This window comes from Ranitomeya variabilis, chromosome 3 (assembly GCF_051348905.1).
Source record: "Ranitomeya variabilis isolate aRanVar5 chromosome 3, aRanVar5.hap1, whole genome shotgun sequence".
Classification (NCBI taxonomy): Eukaryota; Metazoa; Chordata; class Amphibia; order Anura; family Dendrobatidae; genus Ranitomeya; species Ranitomeya variabilis.
In genome coordinates this window covers 746,575,451-746,594,751 of record NC_135234.1, presented here as the reverse complement: position 1 = coordinate 746,594,751, position 19,301 = coordinate 746,575,451, and the positions used below count along the sequence as shown (strand labels likewise).

Genomic DNA, 19,301 nt, shown 5'->3' with positions numbered 1-19,301 from the left:
GTACAGAGGAAATGTCATTTTGGGGGGATTTTCATGAGACTGGTTCTTGGTTCAATATTAACAGCTATATTACCAGGAGGCGGCTGTGACTTCATGACTAAGGGTGCCATGTCACCAGAAACGCGTAGATAGTGTTTTTAATTATATTGTGCTGTTGTTTTATCCTCTATTTTTTGATATGAAGTGAATAAAGTACCAAGACTTTGCTTTTTCACCACCTCGTTGAGCTGGATTTTTTTCTATTTCCTGCAGGACTACAGGGAGCATGCTCTGCAGAGACACTGAACATACATGACTACAGGGAGCATGCTCTGTAGAGACACTGAACATGCATGGCTACAGGGAGCATGCTCTGCAGAGACACTGAACATACATGACTACAGGGAGCATGCTCTGTAGAGACACTGAACATGCAGGACTACAGGGAGCATGCTCTGTAGAGACACTGAACATACATGACTACAGGGAGCATGCTCTGTAGAGACAATGAACATGCAGGACTACAGGGAGCATGCTCTGTAGAGACACTGAACATATATGACTACAGGGAGCATGCTCTGTAGAGACACTGAACATGCAGGACTACAGGGAGCATGCTCTGTAGAGACACTGAACATGCAGGGCTACAGGGAGCATGCTCTGTAGAGACACTGAACATATATGACTACAGGGAGCATGCTCTGTAGAGACACTGAACATGCAGGACTACAGGGAGCATGCTCTGTAGAGACACTGAACATGCAGGACTACAGGGAGCATGCTCTGTAGAGACACTGAACATGCAGGGCTACAGGGAGCATACTCTGTAGAGACACTGAACATGCATGGCTACAGGGAGCATGCTCTGTAGAGACACTGAACATACATGACTACAGGGAGCATGCTCTGTAGAGACACTGAACATGCAGGACTACAGGGAGCATGCTCTGTAGAGACACTGAACATATATGACTACAGGGAACATGCTCTGTAGAGACACTGAACATGCAGGACTACAGGGAGCATGCTCTGTAGAGACACTGAACATGCAGGGCTACAGGGAGCATACTCTGTAGAGACACTGAACAAGCAGGACTACAGGGAGCATGCTCTGTAGAGACACTGAACATGCATGGCTACAGGGAGCATGCTCTGTAGAGACACTGAACATGCATGGCTACAGGGAGCATGCTCTGCAGAGACACTGAACATGCAGGACTACAGGGAGCATGCTCTGTAGAGATACTGAACATGCATGGCTACAGGGAGCATGCTCTGTAGAGACACTGAACAAGCAGGACTACAGGGAGCATGCTCTGTAGAGACACTGAACATGCATGGCTACAGGGAGCATGCTCTGCAGAGACACTGAACATACATGACTACAGGGAGCATGCTCTGTAGAGACACTGAACATGCAGGACTACAGGGAGCATGCTCTGTAGAGACACTGAACATATATGACTACAGGGAGCATGCTCTGTAGAGACACTGAACATGCAGGACTACAGGGAGCATGCTCTGTAGAGACACTGAACATGCAGGACTACAGGGAGCATGCTCTGTAGAGACACTGAACATGCAGGGCTACAGGGAGCATACTCTGTAGAGACACTGAACAAGCAGGACTACAGGGAGCATGCTCTGTAGAGATACTGAACATGCATGGCTACAGGGAGCATGCTCTGTAGAGACACTGAACATGCATGGCTACAGGGAGCATGCTCTGCAGAGACACTGAACATACATGACTACAGGGAGCATGCTCTGTAGAGACACTGAACATGCAGGACTACAGGGAGCATGCTCTGTAGAGACACTGAACATGCAGGACTACAGGGAGCATGCTCTGTAGAGACACTGAACATGCAGGACTACAGGGAGCATGCTGTGTAGAGACACTGAACATGCAGGACTACAGGGAGCATGCTCTGTAGAGACACTGAACATACATGACTACAGGGAGCATGCTCTGTAGAGACACTGAACATGCAGGACTACAGGGAGCATGCTGTGTAGAGACACTGAACATGCAGGACTACAGGGAGCATGCTCTGTAGAGACACTGAACATGCAGGACTACAGGGAGCATGCTCTGTAGAGACACTGAACATGCAGGACTACAGGGAGCATGCTCTGTAGAGACACTGTACATACATGACTACAGGGAGCATGCTCTGTAGAGACACTGAACATGCAGGACTACAGGGAGCATGCTCTGTAGAGACACTGAACATGCAGGACTACAGGGAGCATGCTCTGTAGAGATACTGAACATGCATGGCTACAGGGAGCATGCTCTGTAGAGACACTAAACATGCAGGACTACAGGGAGCATGCTCTGTAGAGACACTGAACATGCAGGACTACAGGGAGCATGCTCTGTAGAGACACTGAACATGTAGGCTACAGGGAGCATGCTCTGTAGAGACACTGAACATGCAGGACCACAGGGAGCATGCTCTGTAGAGACACTGAACATACATGACTACAGGGAGCATGCTCTGTAGAGACACTGAACATGCAGGACTACAGGGAGCATGCTCTGTAGAGACACTGAACAAGCAGGACTACAGGGAGCATGCTCTGTAGAGATACTGAACATGCATGGCTACAGGGAGCATGCTCTGTAGAGACACTGAACATGCATGGCTACAGGGAGCATGCTCTGTAGAGACACTAAACATGCAGGACTACAGGGAGCATGCTCTGTAGAGACACTGAACATGCAGGACTACAGGGAGCATGCTCTGTAGAGACACTGAACATGTAGGCTACAGGGAGCATGCTCTGTAGAGACACTGAACATGCAGGACCACAGGGAGCATGCTCTGTAGAGACACTGAACATACATGACTACAGGGAGCATGCTCTGTAGAGACACTGAACATGCAGGACTACAGGGAGCATGCTCTGTAGAGACACTGAACAAGCAGGACTACAGGGAGCATGCTCTGTAGAGATACTGAACATGCATGGCTACAGGGAGCATGCTCTGTAGAGACACTGAACAAGCAGGACTACAGGGAGCATGCTCTGTAGAGACACTGAACATGCATGGCTACAGGGAGCATGCTCTGCAGAGACACTGAACATACATGACTACAGGGAGCATGCTCTGTAGAGACACTGAACATGCAGGACTACAGGGAGCATGCTCTGTAGAGACACTGAACATATATGACTACAGGGAGCATGCTCTGTAGAGACACTGAACATGCAGGACTACAGGGAGCATGCTCTGTAGAGACACTGAACATGCAGGACTACAGGGAGCATGCTCTGTAGAGACACTGAACATGCAGGGCTACAGGGAGCATACTCTGTAGAGACACTGAACAAGCAGGACTACAGGGAGCATGCTCTGTAGAGATACTGAACATGCATGGCTACAGGGAGCATGCTCTGTAGAGACACTGAACATGCATGGCTACAGGGAGCATGCTCTGCAGAGACACTGAACATACATGACTACAGGGAGCATGCTCTGTAGAGACACTGAACATGCAGGACTACAGGGAGCATGCTCTGTAGAGACACTGAACATGCAGGACTACAGGGAGCATGCTCTGCAGAGACACTGAACATACATGACTACAGGGAGCATGCTCTGTAGAGACACTGAACATGCAGGACTACAGGGAGCATGCTGTGTAGAGACACTGAACATGCAGGACTACAGGGAGCATGCTCTGTAGAGACACTGAACATACATGACTACAGGGAGCATGCTCTGTAGAGACACTGAACATGCAGGACTACAGGGAGCATGCTGTGTAGAGACACTGAACATGCAGGACTACAGGGAGCATGCTCTGTAGAGACACTGAACATGCAGGACTACAGGGAGCATGCTCTGTAGAGACACTGAACATGCAGGACTACAGGGAGCATGCTCTGTAGAGACACTGAACATACATGACTACAGGGAGCATGCTCTGTAGAGACACTGAACATGCAGGACTACAGGGAGCATGCTCTGTAGAGACACTGAACATGCAGGACTACAGGGAGCATGCTCTGTAGAGATACTGAACATGCATGGCTACAGGGAGCATGCTCTGTAGAGACACTAAACATGCAGGACTACAGGGAGCATGCTCTGTAGAGACACTGAACATGCAGGACTACAGGGAGCATGCTCTGTAGAGACACTGAACATGTAGGCTACAGGGAGCATGCTCTGTAGAGACACTGAACATGCAGGACCACAGGGAGCATGCTCTGTAGAGACACTGAACATACATGACTACAGGGAGCATGCTCTGTAGAGACACTGAACATGCAGGACTACAGGGAGCATGCTCTGTAGAGACACTGAACAAGCAGGACTACAGGGAGCATGCTCTGTAGAGACACTGAACATGAATGGCTACAGGGAGCATGCTCTGTAGAGACACTGAACATACATGACTACAGGGAGCATGCTCTGTAGAGACACTGAACATGCAGGACTACAGGGAGCATGCTCTGTAGAGATACTGAACATGCAGGACTACAGGGAGCATGCTCTGTAGAGACACTGAACATGCAGGACTACAGGGAGCATGCTCTGTAGAGACACTGAACAAGCAGGACTACAGGGAGCATGCTCTGTAGAGACACTGAACATGCATGGCTACAGGGAGCATGCTCTGTAGAGACACTGAACATGCAGGACTACAGGGAGCATGCTCTGTAGAGACACTGAACAAGCAGGACTACAGGGAGCATGCTCTGTAGAGACACTGAACATACATGACTACAGGGAGCATGCTCTGTAGAGACACTGAACAAGCAGGACTACAGGGAGCATGCTCTGTAGAGACACTGAACATGAATGGCTACAGGGAGCATGCTCTGTAGAGACACTGAACATACATGACTACAGGGAGCATGCTCTGTAGAGACACTGAACATACATGACTACAGGGAGCATGCTCTGTAGAGACACTGAACATACATGACTACAGGGAGCATGCTCTGTAGAGACACTGAACAAGCAGGACTACAGGGAGCATGCTCTGTAGAGACACTGAACATGCATGGCTACAGGGAGCATGCTCTGTAGAGACACTGAACATGCATGGCTACAGGGAGCATGCTCTGTAGAGACACTGAACATGAATGGCTACAGGGAGCATGCTCTGTAGAGACACTGAACATACATGACTACAGGGAGCATGCTCTGTAGAGACACTGAACATACATGACTACAGGGAGCATGCTCTGTAGAGACACTGAACATACATGACTACAGGGAGCATGCTCTGTAGAGACACTGAACAAGCAGGACTACAGGGAGCATGCTCTGTAGAGACACTGAACATGCATGGCTACAGGGAGCATGCTCTGTAGAGACACTGAACATGCATGGCTACAGGGAGCATGCTCTGTAGAGTCACTGAACATGCAGGACTACAGGGAGCATGCTCTGTAGAGTCAATGAACATGCATGGCTACAGGGAGCATGCTCTGTAGAGACACTGAACATGCATGGCTACAGGGAGCATGCTCTGTAGAGTCACTGAACATGCAGGACTACAGGGAGCATGCTCTGTAGAGTCACTGAACATGCTTGGCTACAGGGAGCATGCTCTGTAGAGTCACTGAACATGCATGGCTACAGGGAGCATGCTCTGTAGAGACACTGAACATGCATGGCTACAGGGAGCATGCTCTGTAGAGACACTGAACATGCAGGACTACAGGGAGCATGCTCTGTAGAGACACTAAACATGCGGGACTACAGGGAGTATGCTCTGTAGAGACACTAAACATGCGGGACTACAGGGAGTATGCTCTGTAGAGATACTGAACATGCATGGCTACAGGGAGCATGCTCTGTAGAGACACTGAACATGCAGGACTACAGGGAGCATGCTCTGTAGAGACACTGAACATGCATGGCTACAGGGAGCATGCTCTGTAGAGACACTGAACATGCAGGACTACAGGGAGCATGCTCTGTAGAGACACTGAACATGCATGGCTACAGGGAGCATGCTCTGTAGAGACACTGAGCATGCAGGACCACAGGGAGCATGCTCTGTAGAGACACTGAAGATGCAGGACTACAGGGAGCATGCTCTGTAGAGACACTGAACATGTAGGACCACAGGGAGCATGCTCTGTAGAGTCACTGAACATGCAGGACCACAGGGAGCATGCTCTGTAGAGACACTGAACATGCAGGACCACAGGGAGCATGCTCTGTAGAGTCACTGAACATGCAGGACTACAGGGAGCATGCTCTGTAGAGACACTGAACATGCAGGACCACAGGGAGCATGCTCTGTAGAGACACTGAAGATGCAGGACTACAGGGAGCATGCTCTGTAGAGACACTGAACATGTAGGACCACAGGGAGCATGCTCTGTAGAGTCACTGAACATGCAGGACCACAGGGAGCATGCTCTGTAGAGACACTGAACATGCAGGACCACAGGGAGCATGCTCTGTAGAGTCACTGAACATGCAGGACTACAGGGAGCATGCTCTGTAGAGACACTGAACATGCAGGACCACAGGGAGCATGCTCTGTAGAGACACTGAACATGCAGGACTACAGGGAGCATGCTCTGTAGAGACACTGAACATGCAGGACCACAGGGAGCATGCTCTGTAGAGTCACTGAACATGCAGGACTACAGGGAGCATGCTCTGTAGAGACACTGAACATGCAGGACTACAGGGAGCATGCTCTGTAGAGACACTGAACATGCAGGACCACAGGGAGCATGCTCTGTAGAGTCACTGAACATGCATGGCTACATTAGCTTTTAAGACATCAAACTTGCAGGACCTCTGGAGACATTCTCTAAAGACACTGAACAAGCAGAACTATGAGAACCATGGTCAATACTGTACAGACAGTGAACGATAAGCTATATAAAGACACCAAAGAAGCATGGCTACAGGGAGCATGGTCTATAGAGACACCAATCTAGCAGGACTTCGTGCTCTATAAGACACTGAACAAGCAGAACTATAGGGAGCATGGTCTATAATGTACGAACAGTGAACGATACGTTGTATAAAAACACCAAAGCATGACTACAGGGAGCATGCTCTATAGAGACACTAAACAGGCAGGACTATTGAGAGCATGCTTCATATAGACTGGAATAGAAAAGCATGGCTACACGGAATATGCTACATAAAAACACAAAATAAGCAGCATTACAGGAAGGATCCTCCATACAGACTGAACCATTGTGATTTTACGGTATCATTTCTCTCCATAGGTTGTAAATGCAGCCTCCTTTCCGGAAGACATTCCTCCCAATAAGATGCTTCTAAAAATCAGTGCTAAAGATGCCGACATTGGGATCAACTCTGAGATCCGCTATTCTCTGCACGGAGCTGGTGCTGATAACTTTTATTTAGATGCTGATAGTGGTAAGTATAGATAGTAGGGTGAGATGAGCTATTGTCAGGGCTACCGAGGCAGAAAAGTGTCCAAATATTTGTAAAGGTTTTTTTTCCCCAAGAACTTATGCTGATGACGTGTCCTCACTGGTGGCCTATAAGTGTGGGGTTTGTCACCATGGGGCACCTAACGGGATCACTGATGGACCCGGATACTCTTCTCTATTTAGCCTGCTGTGGTCACACTTCCGCCGATCACACGTTGATTGATGATTTTGAGGAGAGGCCAATAATGCAAATTCTTATTTAAAAATATATTTTTTTTTTTGTAACAATGTAAATTTTTCTTGAGATTCCAATTCGAGTCAGATATTAACAGGTAGTCCATAATCTTATTCATGGGGTATGAAGTTGGTTGGAGCTATAATAACATATAAAAATAATTTAAAAAAAACGCTTGGAGAATGCCCCTTTAACTATTTAATGTCCACCAATATACCTTTTTATTGACCCGAGAAATAAAAGAATAGGAGGCCCCGATGGGTGACTAGATATTAGGTGCCATATTTATACGATAGCTGATGCCCTGCTGCATTGGCCATGGTCGGTGATGAAACTGATCATGGTGGTATAATCCCCTACATGCTGCGGTCTATAGTGACAGCGGCATTTAGGGGGTTAACAGAGAGAGGGGGCTTTCTCGTTAACCCCAATGGCACCCCGAGATCGCAATTGTATGGTCTCGATGGTCGCCAGGTAATGGCCTCAGGGTCTACAGTATGAGATATGGTGGCCTGTTGGGATGTTAGCAACATTTTAATGGAAAAAAATATAATTTTTCATTTCATTCATTCCCCTTTCTGTGAAGCACCTGAAGGGTTAGCAATCTACCGGACAACAGTTACGAATATTTTGAGAACTGCTGTTTTTAAAATGGTGTCTCAAAGTCACTTTTAGGTCTCTACAAAAAAATATATAAGTTTTCTAAATTTCCATGAAAAATGAAAAATTGCTGCTAGACTCTTAAATCGTCTAAAATCCTAATAAAATACTTGGGCATTTGAAAAATAATGGCGGCGTAAAGTAAGCACATGGTAAATTATATGTATTCATTATTTCTTGTGGTACAACAATCTGGTTGGGTAAGGGTGTAAATATTCCAAATTTAAAAATGGCTAATTTTTCTAAATTTTGACAAAATTTCTGATATTTTCACAAAAAAAAACTCAAAACATGTCAACTTATGTTTACCAGGAACATAAAGTAGAATGTGTCATGAAAAAATAGTCTCAGACTCAGTGGGAAATGATTAAATATTCCAGAGGTATTGCCAAACAAAATGACATGTCAGATTTGTAAAATGTTGCCCGGTCACTAAGGGGAAAATTGTTTTGCTTGGTGAACAAATTCAAAAGTGAGTGATCAAGGTATAAAAAAATAAAACAAAAAACACACATTTACGAGCCTGGCAGTCTGCCCATATTTTTTTAACTTCTGGGATTTTACAGAGCTGTTAAGTTACCAACCTCTGTCTTTTGCATTTGGCTGATCTCATGTTTTTTAATTAAATGCTGAGGAGATAAAGCTGGTGAGAGTCAGAGAATAATCTTACAAAACTATCAAAATCTTTTGGGTCTGATTCTGAAAACACGTTGTCCCTTTCCAGTCCGGGCTTAATTGGCTTCCTCTTCGCGAAGACCTAGAATGAAATTGTGTACGTTGTTGGTAGCAGCCACAGGAGAGATGGAACGGGACATATGCTACAAGCTGAGCTGTCATCTTTTATTTTTCCAAACAATTGCAGGTGAGCTGAAGACCTTGGCCCCCTTGGACCGCGAGAAGATTCCAGTATACAATTTAATTGCTCGAGCCACGGATGGGGGAGGAAGGTTTTGCCAGTCTGAAATCCGTTTAATTCTGGAAGATGTCAATGATAACCCTCCAGTCTTCTCGGCTGACTATTACACTGCCAGTGTCTACGAGAATACAGTCACCAAAGCTTTGCTGACGAGAGTGCAGGCTAATGACCCCGATGTTGGTGAGTGAACCTAATTAAGGTCATGCACGTTCTTAAGTTCATCTCCACTGGGAAAACTTTGAATCCTTAATTCCAACCTCTAACTCAAAGATACTAGATGAGGGGACACCAAAACATTACTTTCTAATTTCTACACTTTGGAAGATGGTTTCCAACTCATATGTCAAGCATCTTGTAGGTTTCCTTCAATGTGATCTTCCAAAGAAGTCTTGACTATATTTTTAGGAACCTCATGAATCATGGTTGGGAAACAGCAAGGATATGACAAGGAAACATAGTTTAAGGACATCTTAGTGAAATCCATAGTGCCAAGCTTAAGGACTTTCAGTCGCTCCGATTATAACATGGCAAGACCTATTCTGTATAAATTACCTTGATGAGTTTTAATGTCAGCAACATACTATGTATTTTTTGAAAATGAAGTTAAAGCAGGGGTGTGACAGGTAAAGGCCAGACGAAGGAGATGTAGAGCAAACCCCTGAGCCTCAAGAGACTGGAGAAAGATTTTAGACTACCAAAGACTCCAATTGACAGTGTAGCCAAGCTGCAGTCAATGATGGTATCTACACCTTTATTGTAGAACAAATTAATAGCAGGTAAGATGTACATTGTACATGCCTATATTATAGAACGTTCCTCAAGGAGAATTTGTCGTGAATGCAAAAGGGCCAGTATTCAGATCTTTGCCCATCTCTTTAATAATTTGACCACATCCCAAAATGATCCCAGTATGAATTCTACCAAAAGGCATGTACAGTTATTTCTGTGTTTTCTAGACTGCAACATTTATGTTAATTTGCAAACCTTAGTTGATCAGTTGGGGTCAGTTCTGGTTTCTTTATATGGGTTGGTGTTACATTGGGTCTGTATACTAGGAGGTCTGGTCTGGGCTCAATATTCAGGAGGTACTGACCTGGGATCTGTATTGAGGGTGGGTCTAGCCTGGTGTCTGTATAGAAGATGGATCTTGTCTGAGGTCTGTATAGAGGGTGGGTCTGGCCTGAGGTCTGTATAGAGGGTGGGTCTGGCCTGGGGTCTATATAGAAGGTGGGTTTGGCTTGGGTGCTGTATAAAGGGTGGATCTGGCTTGGGTTCTGTATAGAGGGTGGGTTTGGCCTGGGGTCTGTATAGAACGTGAGTCTGGCATGGGGTCTATATAGAGGGTGGGGTTGGCCTGCGGTCTGTATAGAGGGTTTGTTTGACTTGGGTTCTGTATAGAGAGTGGGTCTGGCCTGGGGTCTGTATAGAACGTGTGTCTGACCTGGGGTCTATATAGAGGGTGAGTCTGGCTTGGGGTCTGTATAGAAGGGTGTTGGCTTGGATTCTGAATAGAGGGTAGGTCTGGCCTGAGGTCTGTATCGAAGGTGGGTCTGGTCTGGGGTCTATATAGAGGTTGGGTTTGGTGTGGGGTCTGTATAGAAGGTGGGTTAGCCTGGGGTCTTTATAGAGTGGGTTTGGCTTGGCTTCTGTATAGAGGGTAGGTCTGGCCTGGGGTCTGTATAGAAGGTGGGTCTGGTCTGTGGTTTGTATATAGGGTGGGATTGGCCTGGGGTCTATATAGAGGGTGGGACTGGCCTGGGGTCTGTATAGAGGGTGGATCTGGTCTGGGGTCTGTATAGAGAGTGCATCTGACCTGGGGTCTGTATAGAGGGTGGGTCTGGCCTGGGGTCTGTATAGAGGGTCGGTCTGGCCTGGGGTCTATATAGAGGGTGGGTCTGGCCTGGGGTCTGTATAGAGGGTCGGTCTGGCCTGGGGTCTATATAGAGGGTGGGTCTGGCCTGGGGTCTGTATAGAAGGTGGGTCTTGCCTGGGGTCTGTATAGAGGGTTGGTCTGGCCTGGGGTCTGTATAGAAGGTGTGTCTGACCTGGGGTCTGTATAGAAGGTGGGTCTGACCTGGGGTCTATATAGAGGGTGAGTCTGGCCTGGGGTCTATATAGAGGGTGGGTCTGGCCTGGGGTCTGTATAGAAGGTGGGTCTTGCCTGGGGTCTGTATAGAGGGTGGGTCTGGCCTGGGGTCTGTATAGAAGGTGGGTCTGACCTGGGGTCTATATAGAGGGTAGGTCTGGCCTAGGGTCTATATAGATGGTGGGTCTGGCCTGGGGTCTGTATAGAGGGTGGGTCTGGCCTGGGGTCTGTATAGAAGGTGGGTTTGCCTGGGGTCTGTATAGAAGGTGGGTCTGGCCTGGGGTCTGTATAGAGGATGGGTCTGGCCTAGGGTCTATATAGATGGTGGGTCTGGCCTAGGGTCTATATAGATGGTGGGTCTGGCCTGGGGTCTGTATAGAGGGTGGGTCTTGTTTGAACTTTGTCCCTATAATTAATATCTACTGTCCATCTCAGTTTCGGTGGTCTGCTGTATTGTCCGTATGTGATTAGGGGTGGTCTGTGTTCTGTATTTGCCAGGCAGGTTACATTTGTGATCCGAATGCCGTGTACCAAACTTTAGTTCCATGCGTCTCAAACATCAGACAGTTTAGGTATAAGTTTGAGTTCTGCTGAAGTCCCAAGAGGTGTCCCCTTTGTCCGGGGGACACTAGATGTCTCCAATGTAAGCACATGTTGTATTTTCCTGGCTATAAACGGCATCCTTCAGCTCCCGAGTCAGAGTTTTATCTTGAACATTAATGGATTTCTTGGGTATAGCTGACAGTAGTAGTTATCGGAGTCGTAGATCAGATCAGGGGCATAAAGCGAATATCTGCAAGTAATTGTTCTAAAACACAAAGCCATTCTCCGGTTCATCCTGATGTAGCAGAGAACCTGTACCCCGCAGCTAGAACATTTTATTTTTTCTTCCTCTCTTTTCTTGCCAGTCGCTTCAGCCTGAACTTTTCGTGTTGGCAATTTAATCAAAAGGAAGGCTGTATCATCACGATATATTCTTACTGATGCTCTTAAAATGACATTTTTGTAGACTTTCCATTTTTTAGAAGATTTTTTTTTTTACAAAGTGATGCATAGTTCAAAGGCGAGACTTGCTGGATCTGACAGAGGTTTAAAGGCCACCAAAAGTGTCTAGAATACGCACCTTAATTGCTTCATCCTCAAATCCTGAGGTTCTGTAAAACTTGGGAACTTTCACAGAAGGCCTTTATTAAATTTGGTCCAGATTTTATTAAAAAAAGTTTCTAAGTTTTCGTTAGATAAAACGACCGGAAAGATAGAAATAACCAATCTTAAATTACTTAAAAGTGTTATCCGGTGAAAACAAATAATCACCTATCCACAGGATGGGTAATAACTCGCTGATCTTGGGGGTTTGGGGGTCCAACTGCTGGGACCCTCACTGAACAGAAAAACAGGGCCCTTTTATCCTCGGAATAGAGGATGTCCAACCAACACTCCATTTATTTTCTATAGGCCTGTCTGAAAAAGCCGAGTGCAGCATATCCGACCTGCCAATACATTTTATAGTGGGGATTAAAGTGCCCCCATCGGCGATCAAAGTTCCCCATTTTGCCAATCCGTGCAGGTCCCGGCATTCGAACCCCAACCAATTAGTAAGTTATCACCTATCCTCTAAATCATCAAGGTGTTTTTATAGACCTACTATCTGTTTTAAATAGATCTAAGTCTACTAGGTGCTGTTCATGACAGCCATCTGTTCTAGACTTGCTCTCATTGGGCCGCCTGTCTTCCGTAGAGTGTTTTTACCCAGATCCAGTGGCAGAGATACAATATTTGTAGAAAGATGTGGCACTCACCCTGTAGTGTTGTATTCAGTAGTCCTTTATTTTACTCTCCATGGGTTGAGGACATTAAACAGAGGCAGCAGGTTAAGGCGAGGTGCGGAATGACGAGAGTGGACAATGGCCGTTTCGCGCCGGCCGCGCTTCAATGGGTCCAGGTGTTGAAGGGCAGCCGGTGCGAAACGGCCGTCGTCCACTCTCATCATTCCTTGCCTTAACCTGCCACTATTCTTTTTGCGGTTTTCTTTGAGAACTGGTTGATACAATATTTGTACCCAGAGGGTTAGGGGGACCCACTGCCATCTTAAAAGCAGCATCCCATCATCTATTAGCGTGGCTGAAATTGGCAAATCGTCCTACCGGGGTAACTTACAAGGGGTGTTTTAGGATGAGCTGTTGAAGAGTATGTAGTGTTTTGCAGAGGGGTCATCTGCTGTCTATGTCTACCCCTGCTCAAATCAATATGGGTCCCCTAAATTAATGTGGGTCCCTACATTTAGCCAGGGTTTTCTTGTCGAGTCTTTGTCTGGATTCCAGTCTGTCCTAAAACAGTCAAATCTACTTTACTGCTGTCTGAATGGGAGCATTGCTAGCAACAACATTAAATAGGTAATTAGGCATTCATTTCGCCTTAACGAGTTATTCCCAAGATGGGAAGCTATTCCCTATCTACTGTACATAGGATATCTTACTGATCGCTGGTGGTCTGACCACTGGGATCCCCATCAATCCTGAGAACAGGGCTCTGGAACCCTGGATGGTCCTCTGCAGAGCATCGTTCTGAATGAAGTGTAGTTGCACATGCCCAACCACCGCTCTGTTCATTGACTATAGGACAATGGGGAAAAGCCAAACAGCGCTCGGCTAGTTTTATGGATGGGGGTAACTGACTATTTAAGGAATAGCTCTTAAAGAGGTTAACGTTTGCCAATGAATTCAGCTCAGCCACTAGCTAAAAATCCCAGACTGTTGAAAAACTCAGAATCCTCTGAAACCCAGATGAAGAAGCTATTACCGCCAGGAATGATTGTGTCTGACCGTTCATTTTCCCTGCAGCGGCCACTACAGGGGGAATGTGGTATTTAATTGTGTTTAAATGGCTGCCTACATGTAATTCATGGGTGAACCTGATGTGCCAGAGAGATACTGACCGTGTGAACGTGGCCTTAGGTACGGTATATAAAATTGCACAGGTTCATAAGCTGAACATAGGAATATTGATTTAAAAAAAAAAAAGAAGTTCTCACCAAACCTTTGCCCTTAATCCAGACAAAGACAAACTGATAGATCCACTGACAGATCCTCCAGATAATGTTTTACATTGTGGGATTTTACATTGATAATAGATGAAAATTCAGTGGTGACAGATAACTACACTGAGTTTAATGGTTGTTGTATAAAAGCTTCTTAAAGGGAATCTGTCAGCAGGTTTTTGCTATGTAATCTGAAAGAAGCATGTAGGGGCAGAGAGCATGATTCCAATGATGTGTCACTTACTAGGCTGAGTTTTGCTGATTCGATATAGTACTATCTGTGCCCATATTATTTTCAGGCAAGAGAAGAACACAGTACTATCTGTTACTAGATTATTTTCAGGGGAAAGAGGACCATAGTACTAGCTGAATTTGCATCAATTTCAGGGGAAAGAGGGACACAGTACTATCTGAATCTACATTATTTTCAGATGAAAGAGGACCACAGTACTATCTGTGCCGCATAATTTTTCGTCGAGAGAGGAGCAAACTAATATCTGTGTCCACATCATTTTCACGGAGAGGAAGGGAGGTGAAGATTAAAGGTGTTTGGCAACACAATGTCCCGAGGCTTCAGGTGCTGCAGACTTTTTTTCATATCATACAATCCATGACTGCCATGACGCTTCAGTTTCCTCCTTATTTCCTCATGACCAGCTTCGATCAGGGATCCGTATACCTGACAGTGTGTGTGGTGTTATGTACGGCCCTTAGTACTTTGTAGTGTATAATAAACACTTAGTGTAACAATATGTTTCACCATAAACACCAGTTTCTCCCGCACAGAGCTGTATGCCAGGCCCCGTCCCCTTGGCGGAATGTGCAGGAGTCAGCGCCTCTATTAGACCTGATGTAATTTGTTATTCTTGCGCCTCTAAGCTGCGGATGCGTTGGAATGTGGCGCTTTATAAATATTCCCTAAACCAGCAACACCCCGGCTACCGAGACACAGAATAAATTATTGGCTGGGTGTGCGGCGGCTTCTGCATTCTGTTTTAATTAGCTCTAAAACGACTCGGCTTGAGCGGAAGAAGCAAGCAAGCATATTCCTTCCCTTCAGATCTCATTAGCACAGACAGGCTCCGAATGCAGATGTGCAGCACAAAGCCGTAGGTTGTCAGGGGCCAGCTCAGCAGAATCAATGCTAAGTGGGAAGAGCTTGGCCCAGATTCGGGGAGATGTGGCACCGCCGAATGCAACCTTCTGATACAGAGGGGAATCCACACACAAATAAATGGGGGCGTAGTCACACGCTGCAGAATTCCCCCGGTACTGCCTGCTTAAAGGAACTTACTGTGTCCCCAAATGATATTAACGAGCAGATATAGGGTTAATCTGCAGGTGAGCAGCATCTCAATTCTGTGCGGCCATCTTACTGAAACTGTGGCTACTGGGAGAAAATGAATGGGGAAGAGAGTTTCAGGTTCTGGTACCCCACCCGAACTTATGCAAAACTCTTGCTCAGGTACCAGAACTGTACTCGAACTTGAACCCCAACCCCATTGAAAACAATGGAGACCAAAACTTTCTCTGTACGATTCCCAGAACTGCCTTCCAGTACTTCGGAACTTGCGTTACAACTGTCTCTTCCCAGACTTCCCCCGGAACTCCGAACATTGAAATGGACGTCTGGGAGAGTTCCGTGTTCTAACTAACTGTCCGGTACGAACACTGAACATTTAGGTTCGGATTTGCTGATCTCTAAAAATTGACTTAATTCCTCCTAAGGAGCCATCAGCTTTCAGTCTTAGAGATGTGCCTGGAGCTGCTACAGTCACCGCCCACAACATTTTGAGTGGCACCTGTCAGCACACCCCGACACTTTGATTGACAGCTCACTGGGCACAGAGGCAGTACACAGTGAGCAGCGGCTGTCAGCACACCCCGACACTTTGATTGACAGCTCACTGGGCACAGAGGCAGTACACAGTGAGCAGCGGCTGTCAGCACACCCCGACACTTTGATTGACAGCTCAGCTCACTGTGCACAGATGCACTACACAGTACACAGTGAGCAGCGGCAGTCAGCACATCCTGACACTTTGACATCTTATTGTGTACAGATGCGTTTCACAGTATACAGTGAGCAGCGGCTGTCAGCACACCCTGACACTTTGATTGACAGCTCACTGTGCACAGATGCACTACACAGTACACAGTGAGCAGCGGCTGTCAGCACACCCTGACACTTTGATTGACAACTCACTGTGCACAGATGCACTACACAGTACACAATGAGCAGCGACTATCAGCATGACTGACACTTTGATTGACAGCTCATTCTGAAAAGATGCGCTGCAGTGTGATCTGCCAAAAATGAGCTGGATGTGCTTAGAGCCTCTACTCAGAGCGATGACTGTAGCTTCGATGGTGGCACCTCTGAAAGTTGTCTGCTGCCATGAGGGAAAAAGTTAATTTTCTCCCGGTAGCTGGGCTTTCAGTAAGGGTACGTTTCAGTAAACGATGCTGGTTGGACGCTGTGTACATCCGCAGCGTCCAACCCCCAGCAGCCAGATGTTATAGCATAGTGGATGGGATTTCATGAAATCCCATCTCCACAATGCGTGCAGAGACGCTTGCGGCTTCCCTCCAGAGACGGACATGCGGCGCGTCTTTCCAGACTGCAGCAGGTCTATTTATCTTTCGGAGACGCTCAGTCTCCGCAAGATAAATATCACCGTCCAATGTATTGGGCGGAATCACTGGCGTTCAAAAGCCGGCAGCGCTTTGGACGGAGAAGACATGTGCTGCGTCCAAAGTGCTGCCGGTTTCTGCCCGTGGAAACATACTCTAAGGCAACCGGACAACAGTGGAAATCTATTTACCAGCTGATTAACCCTATATCTGCATGCTCATATCGTAAGGGGACATGTCTGGTTCCCTCTTATCTCGGAGATGGTGATGATGGGCCATACCGAAGATGAATCACTTGATTGTCGAGGCTGTCACTATGGATTGCACAAAGCTGTGAGCGGCCTCCACTTTCAAGTGAAGCTTCAATGCTATGGATGACCCCAAACAAGAGAGGATAGAGAACAGCAATTAAACGAATCGAGATGATGAGAATATTAGTATAATAAATATATATATTCCCTTTTAGGTGCAGTACACCTTAATGTATGTGTCCTTGAATATCGCTTTAAAGGCTGTGAATTAAGATGATCATATATTCAATTGATGCCGGGGCAGCGACTAGTTCATTGTGGCAAGTCTAGCTTTGGAGACCTCCAGCGATCAGTTGCAGCCAGCTGTGCATTCCCTCTGCAGTGCCCACTACAGGAGAGATGTGGTATTACATGAAGCTAAGAATGTAGTGAGAGCTGCTTCATATACGGGTGTCCCACGACAAACATGGGCAATAACTAATAGGGGGTTACCTTGTAAACATAAGCCAGAAAACAGCAAACATGCAGCTCCATCTGAAAAGACAAGTAACAGATTTTGCAGTTGAGGGACATAATTGTGTGCTATATCTATGTTGTATCTTTTAGGAATTCATCTCTGATAACTGTGGTGTTTGTGTGCAATCAGTAAGTGAAGCCTTGTGCTACCATCTGTCAGTACTGTTGGGCAGAAGGATAAAGCTGTCCATTTGGCTTCCATTTTGCATGACCTATGTTTCGATGGTGTCTGCACAGGCTTTGCAGCATGATATTGTATTATAAATGTGCACCTGCTGTCTGCATGTAGGCGGCCAGTCATAAGAATGCAGATTATAGGTTGGTGGGGAACTTCTCTGATCACGAAGGCCGATGTCTAACAACTAAACTCCCCCAGATATCAAACTGACAGCAGCAATGAAAAATAATGGTGTCACAAAACAACAACAAGGCTACAATATTGTCTATTACACTTCTACACAGCAAGAAATGATAAAGAAAGGCATTCAAGCCTGCTAAATTAGTTTCTAACTTCTTTTGAAATAAACTGCTTGTTCTAACTTTACCCTTTTTTTCTGCTTAACTACCCATTCCGTGATCTCCTTCCCTTTTTTTTGTCTCCTATTCTAATTTCCTCCTTTTCTCCCTATTTTCTTACTTTTCCCTCATCACTCATCGTCCCTCTTCTGACTCCTTCTCTTGCCATCCTTACTGTTCATCTTCCCTCTCTTCTTACCTGTGTCTCCTTCCTCTTCTTCAGTCACTACTCTGCCCTTATCTCATCACTCCCTCTCTTCTCTCCTTTGTTACTTCTGATTTTCTTCCTTTTTTTTCTCTCTTCTTTAAACCTTCCTTCTCTCCCTTTTCTTCTTTCTTTCACTCCTTTCCTTCTTTCCCTTTCTTCTCTCCTCTTATCCTTCTTTTTTCTCCTTACTTCTTTTCCATTTCACCTTTCCTGTTTCCCTTTCTCTTCTATCCCCTCCCTTCAAATTCTTCTTTCTTTCACTCATCTCCTTCCTTCCCTTTATTCTCTCCTCTTATCCTTCTCTCCTCTCCTCTCCTTTTCTTTCATATATATATTATTTTCCTTTCTCTTCTCTCCCCTCTGATCCTTTTCTTCTGTCTTTCACTCCTCTCGTTTCTTACCTTCCCTCCTCACCACGTTTCCCTTACCTTCTTTCTTTTCACTGCCTTCCTTTTCTTCTCTCTACCACACCATTCCTTCCTTCATTCCATTCTCTTTCTTCTCTCCTCTCCACTTTCATCTTCCTTTTTCTTCTTCCTGTCCAATTCTTTCTTACCCTCTCCTCTCATTTCCCCATTTCCCTTCCACATAGATTTTTTTCTGTCTTCTGCCGTCATGTTTTCTACTTCCAGTCTATTCTTCACATCTTTCATTTTCCTTTCTCTCCTTTCTTTCCTTTTTCTTTGCACTAATCTCCTCTGCTTTTCTTCCCCCTCTTTCCTTTTTCATTCAGTGCCTTCATTTTCACCTTTTTTCCTATCTCCATTATGCTTTCCTTCTCCTTTTTTCATCTATTTTCCCAATCTCCCATCTTGCGCTTCACTTCCCTTTACTTCTCTTCTATTTCTCTTTTACATTCTTCCTT

At 45.9% G+C, this 19,301-nt stretch overlaps 1 protein-coding gene across 8 annotated transcripts in view; it reads left to right on the top strand.

Moving 5' to 3' along the window:
• Positions 1-19,301, top strand: part of FAT3 (FAT atypical cadherin 3) — a 711,071-nt gene that overhangs the window by 604,397 nt on the left and 87,373 nt on the right. For all 8 annotated transcript variants that reach the window (XM_077298543.1, XM_077298546.1, XM_077298544.1 and 5 more), the window contains 2 exons: positions 7,207-7,360; positions 9,135-9,368. In XM_077298543.1, the coding sequence (XP_077154658.1) occupies positions 7,207-7,360; positions 9,135-9,368 (388 nt within the window). The remainder of the gene's footprint in view (positions 1-7,206; positions 7,361-9,134; positions 9,369-19,301) is intronic.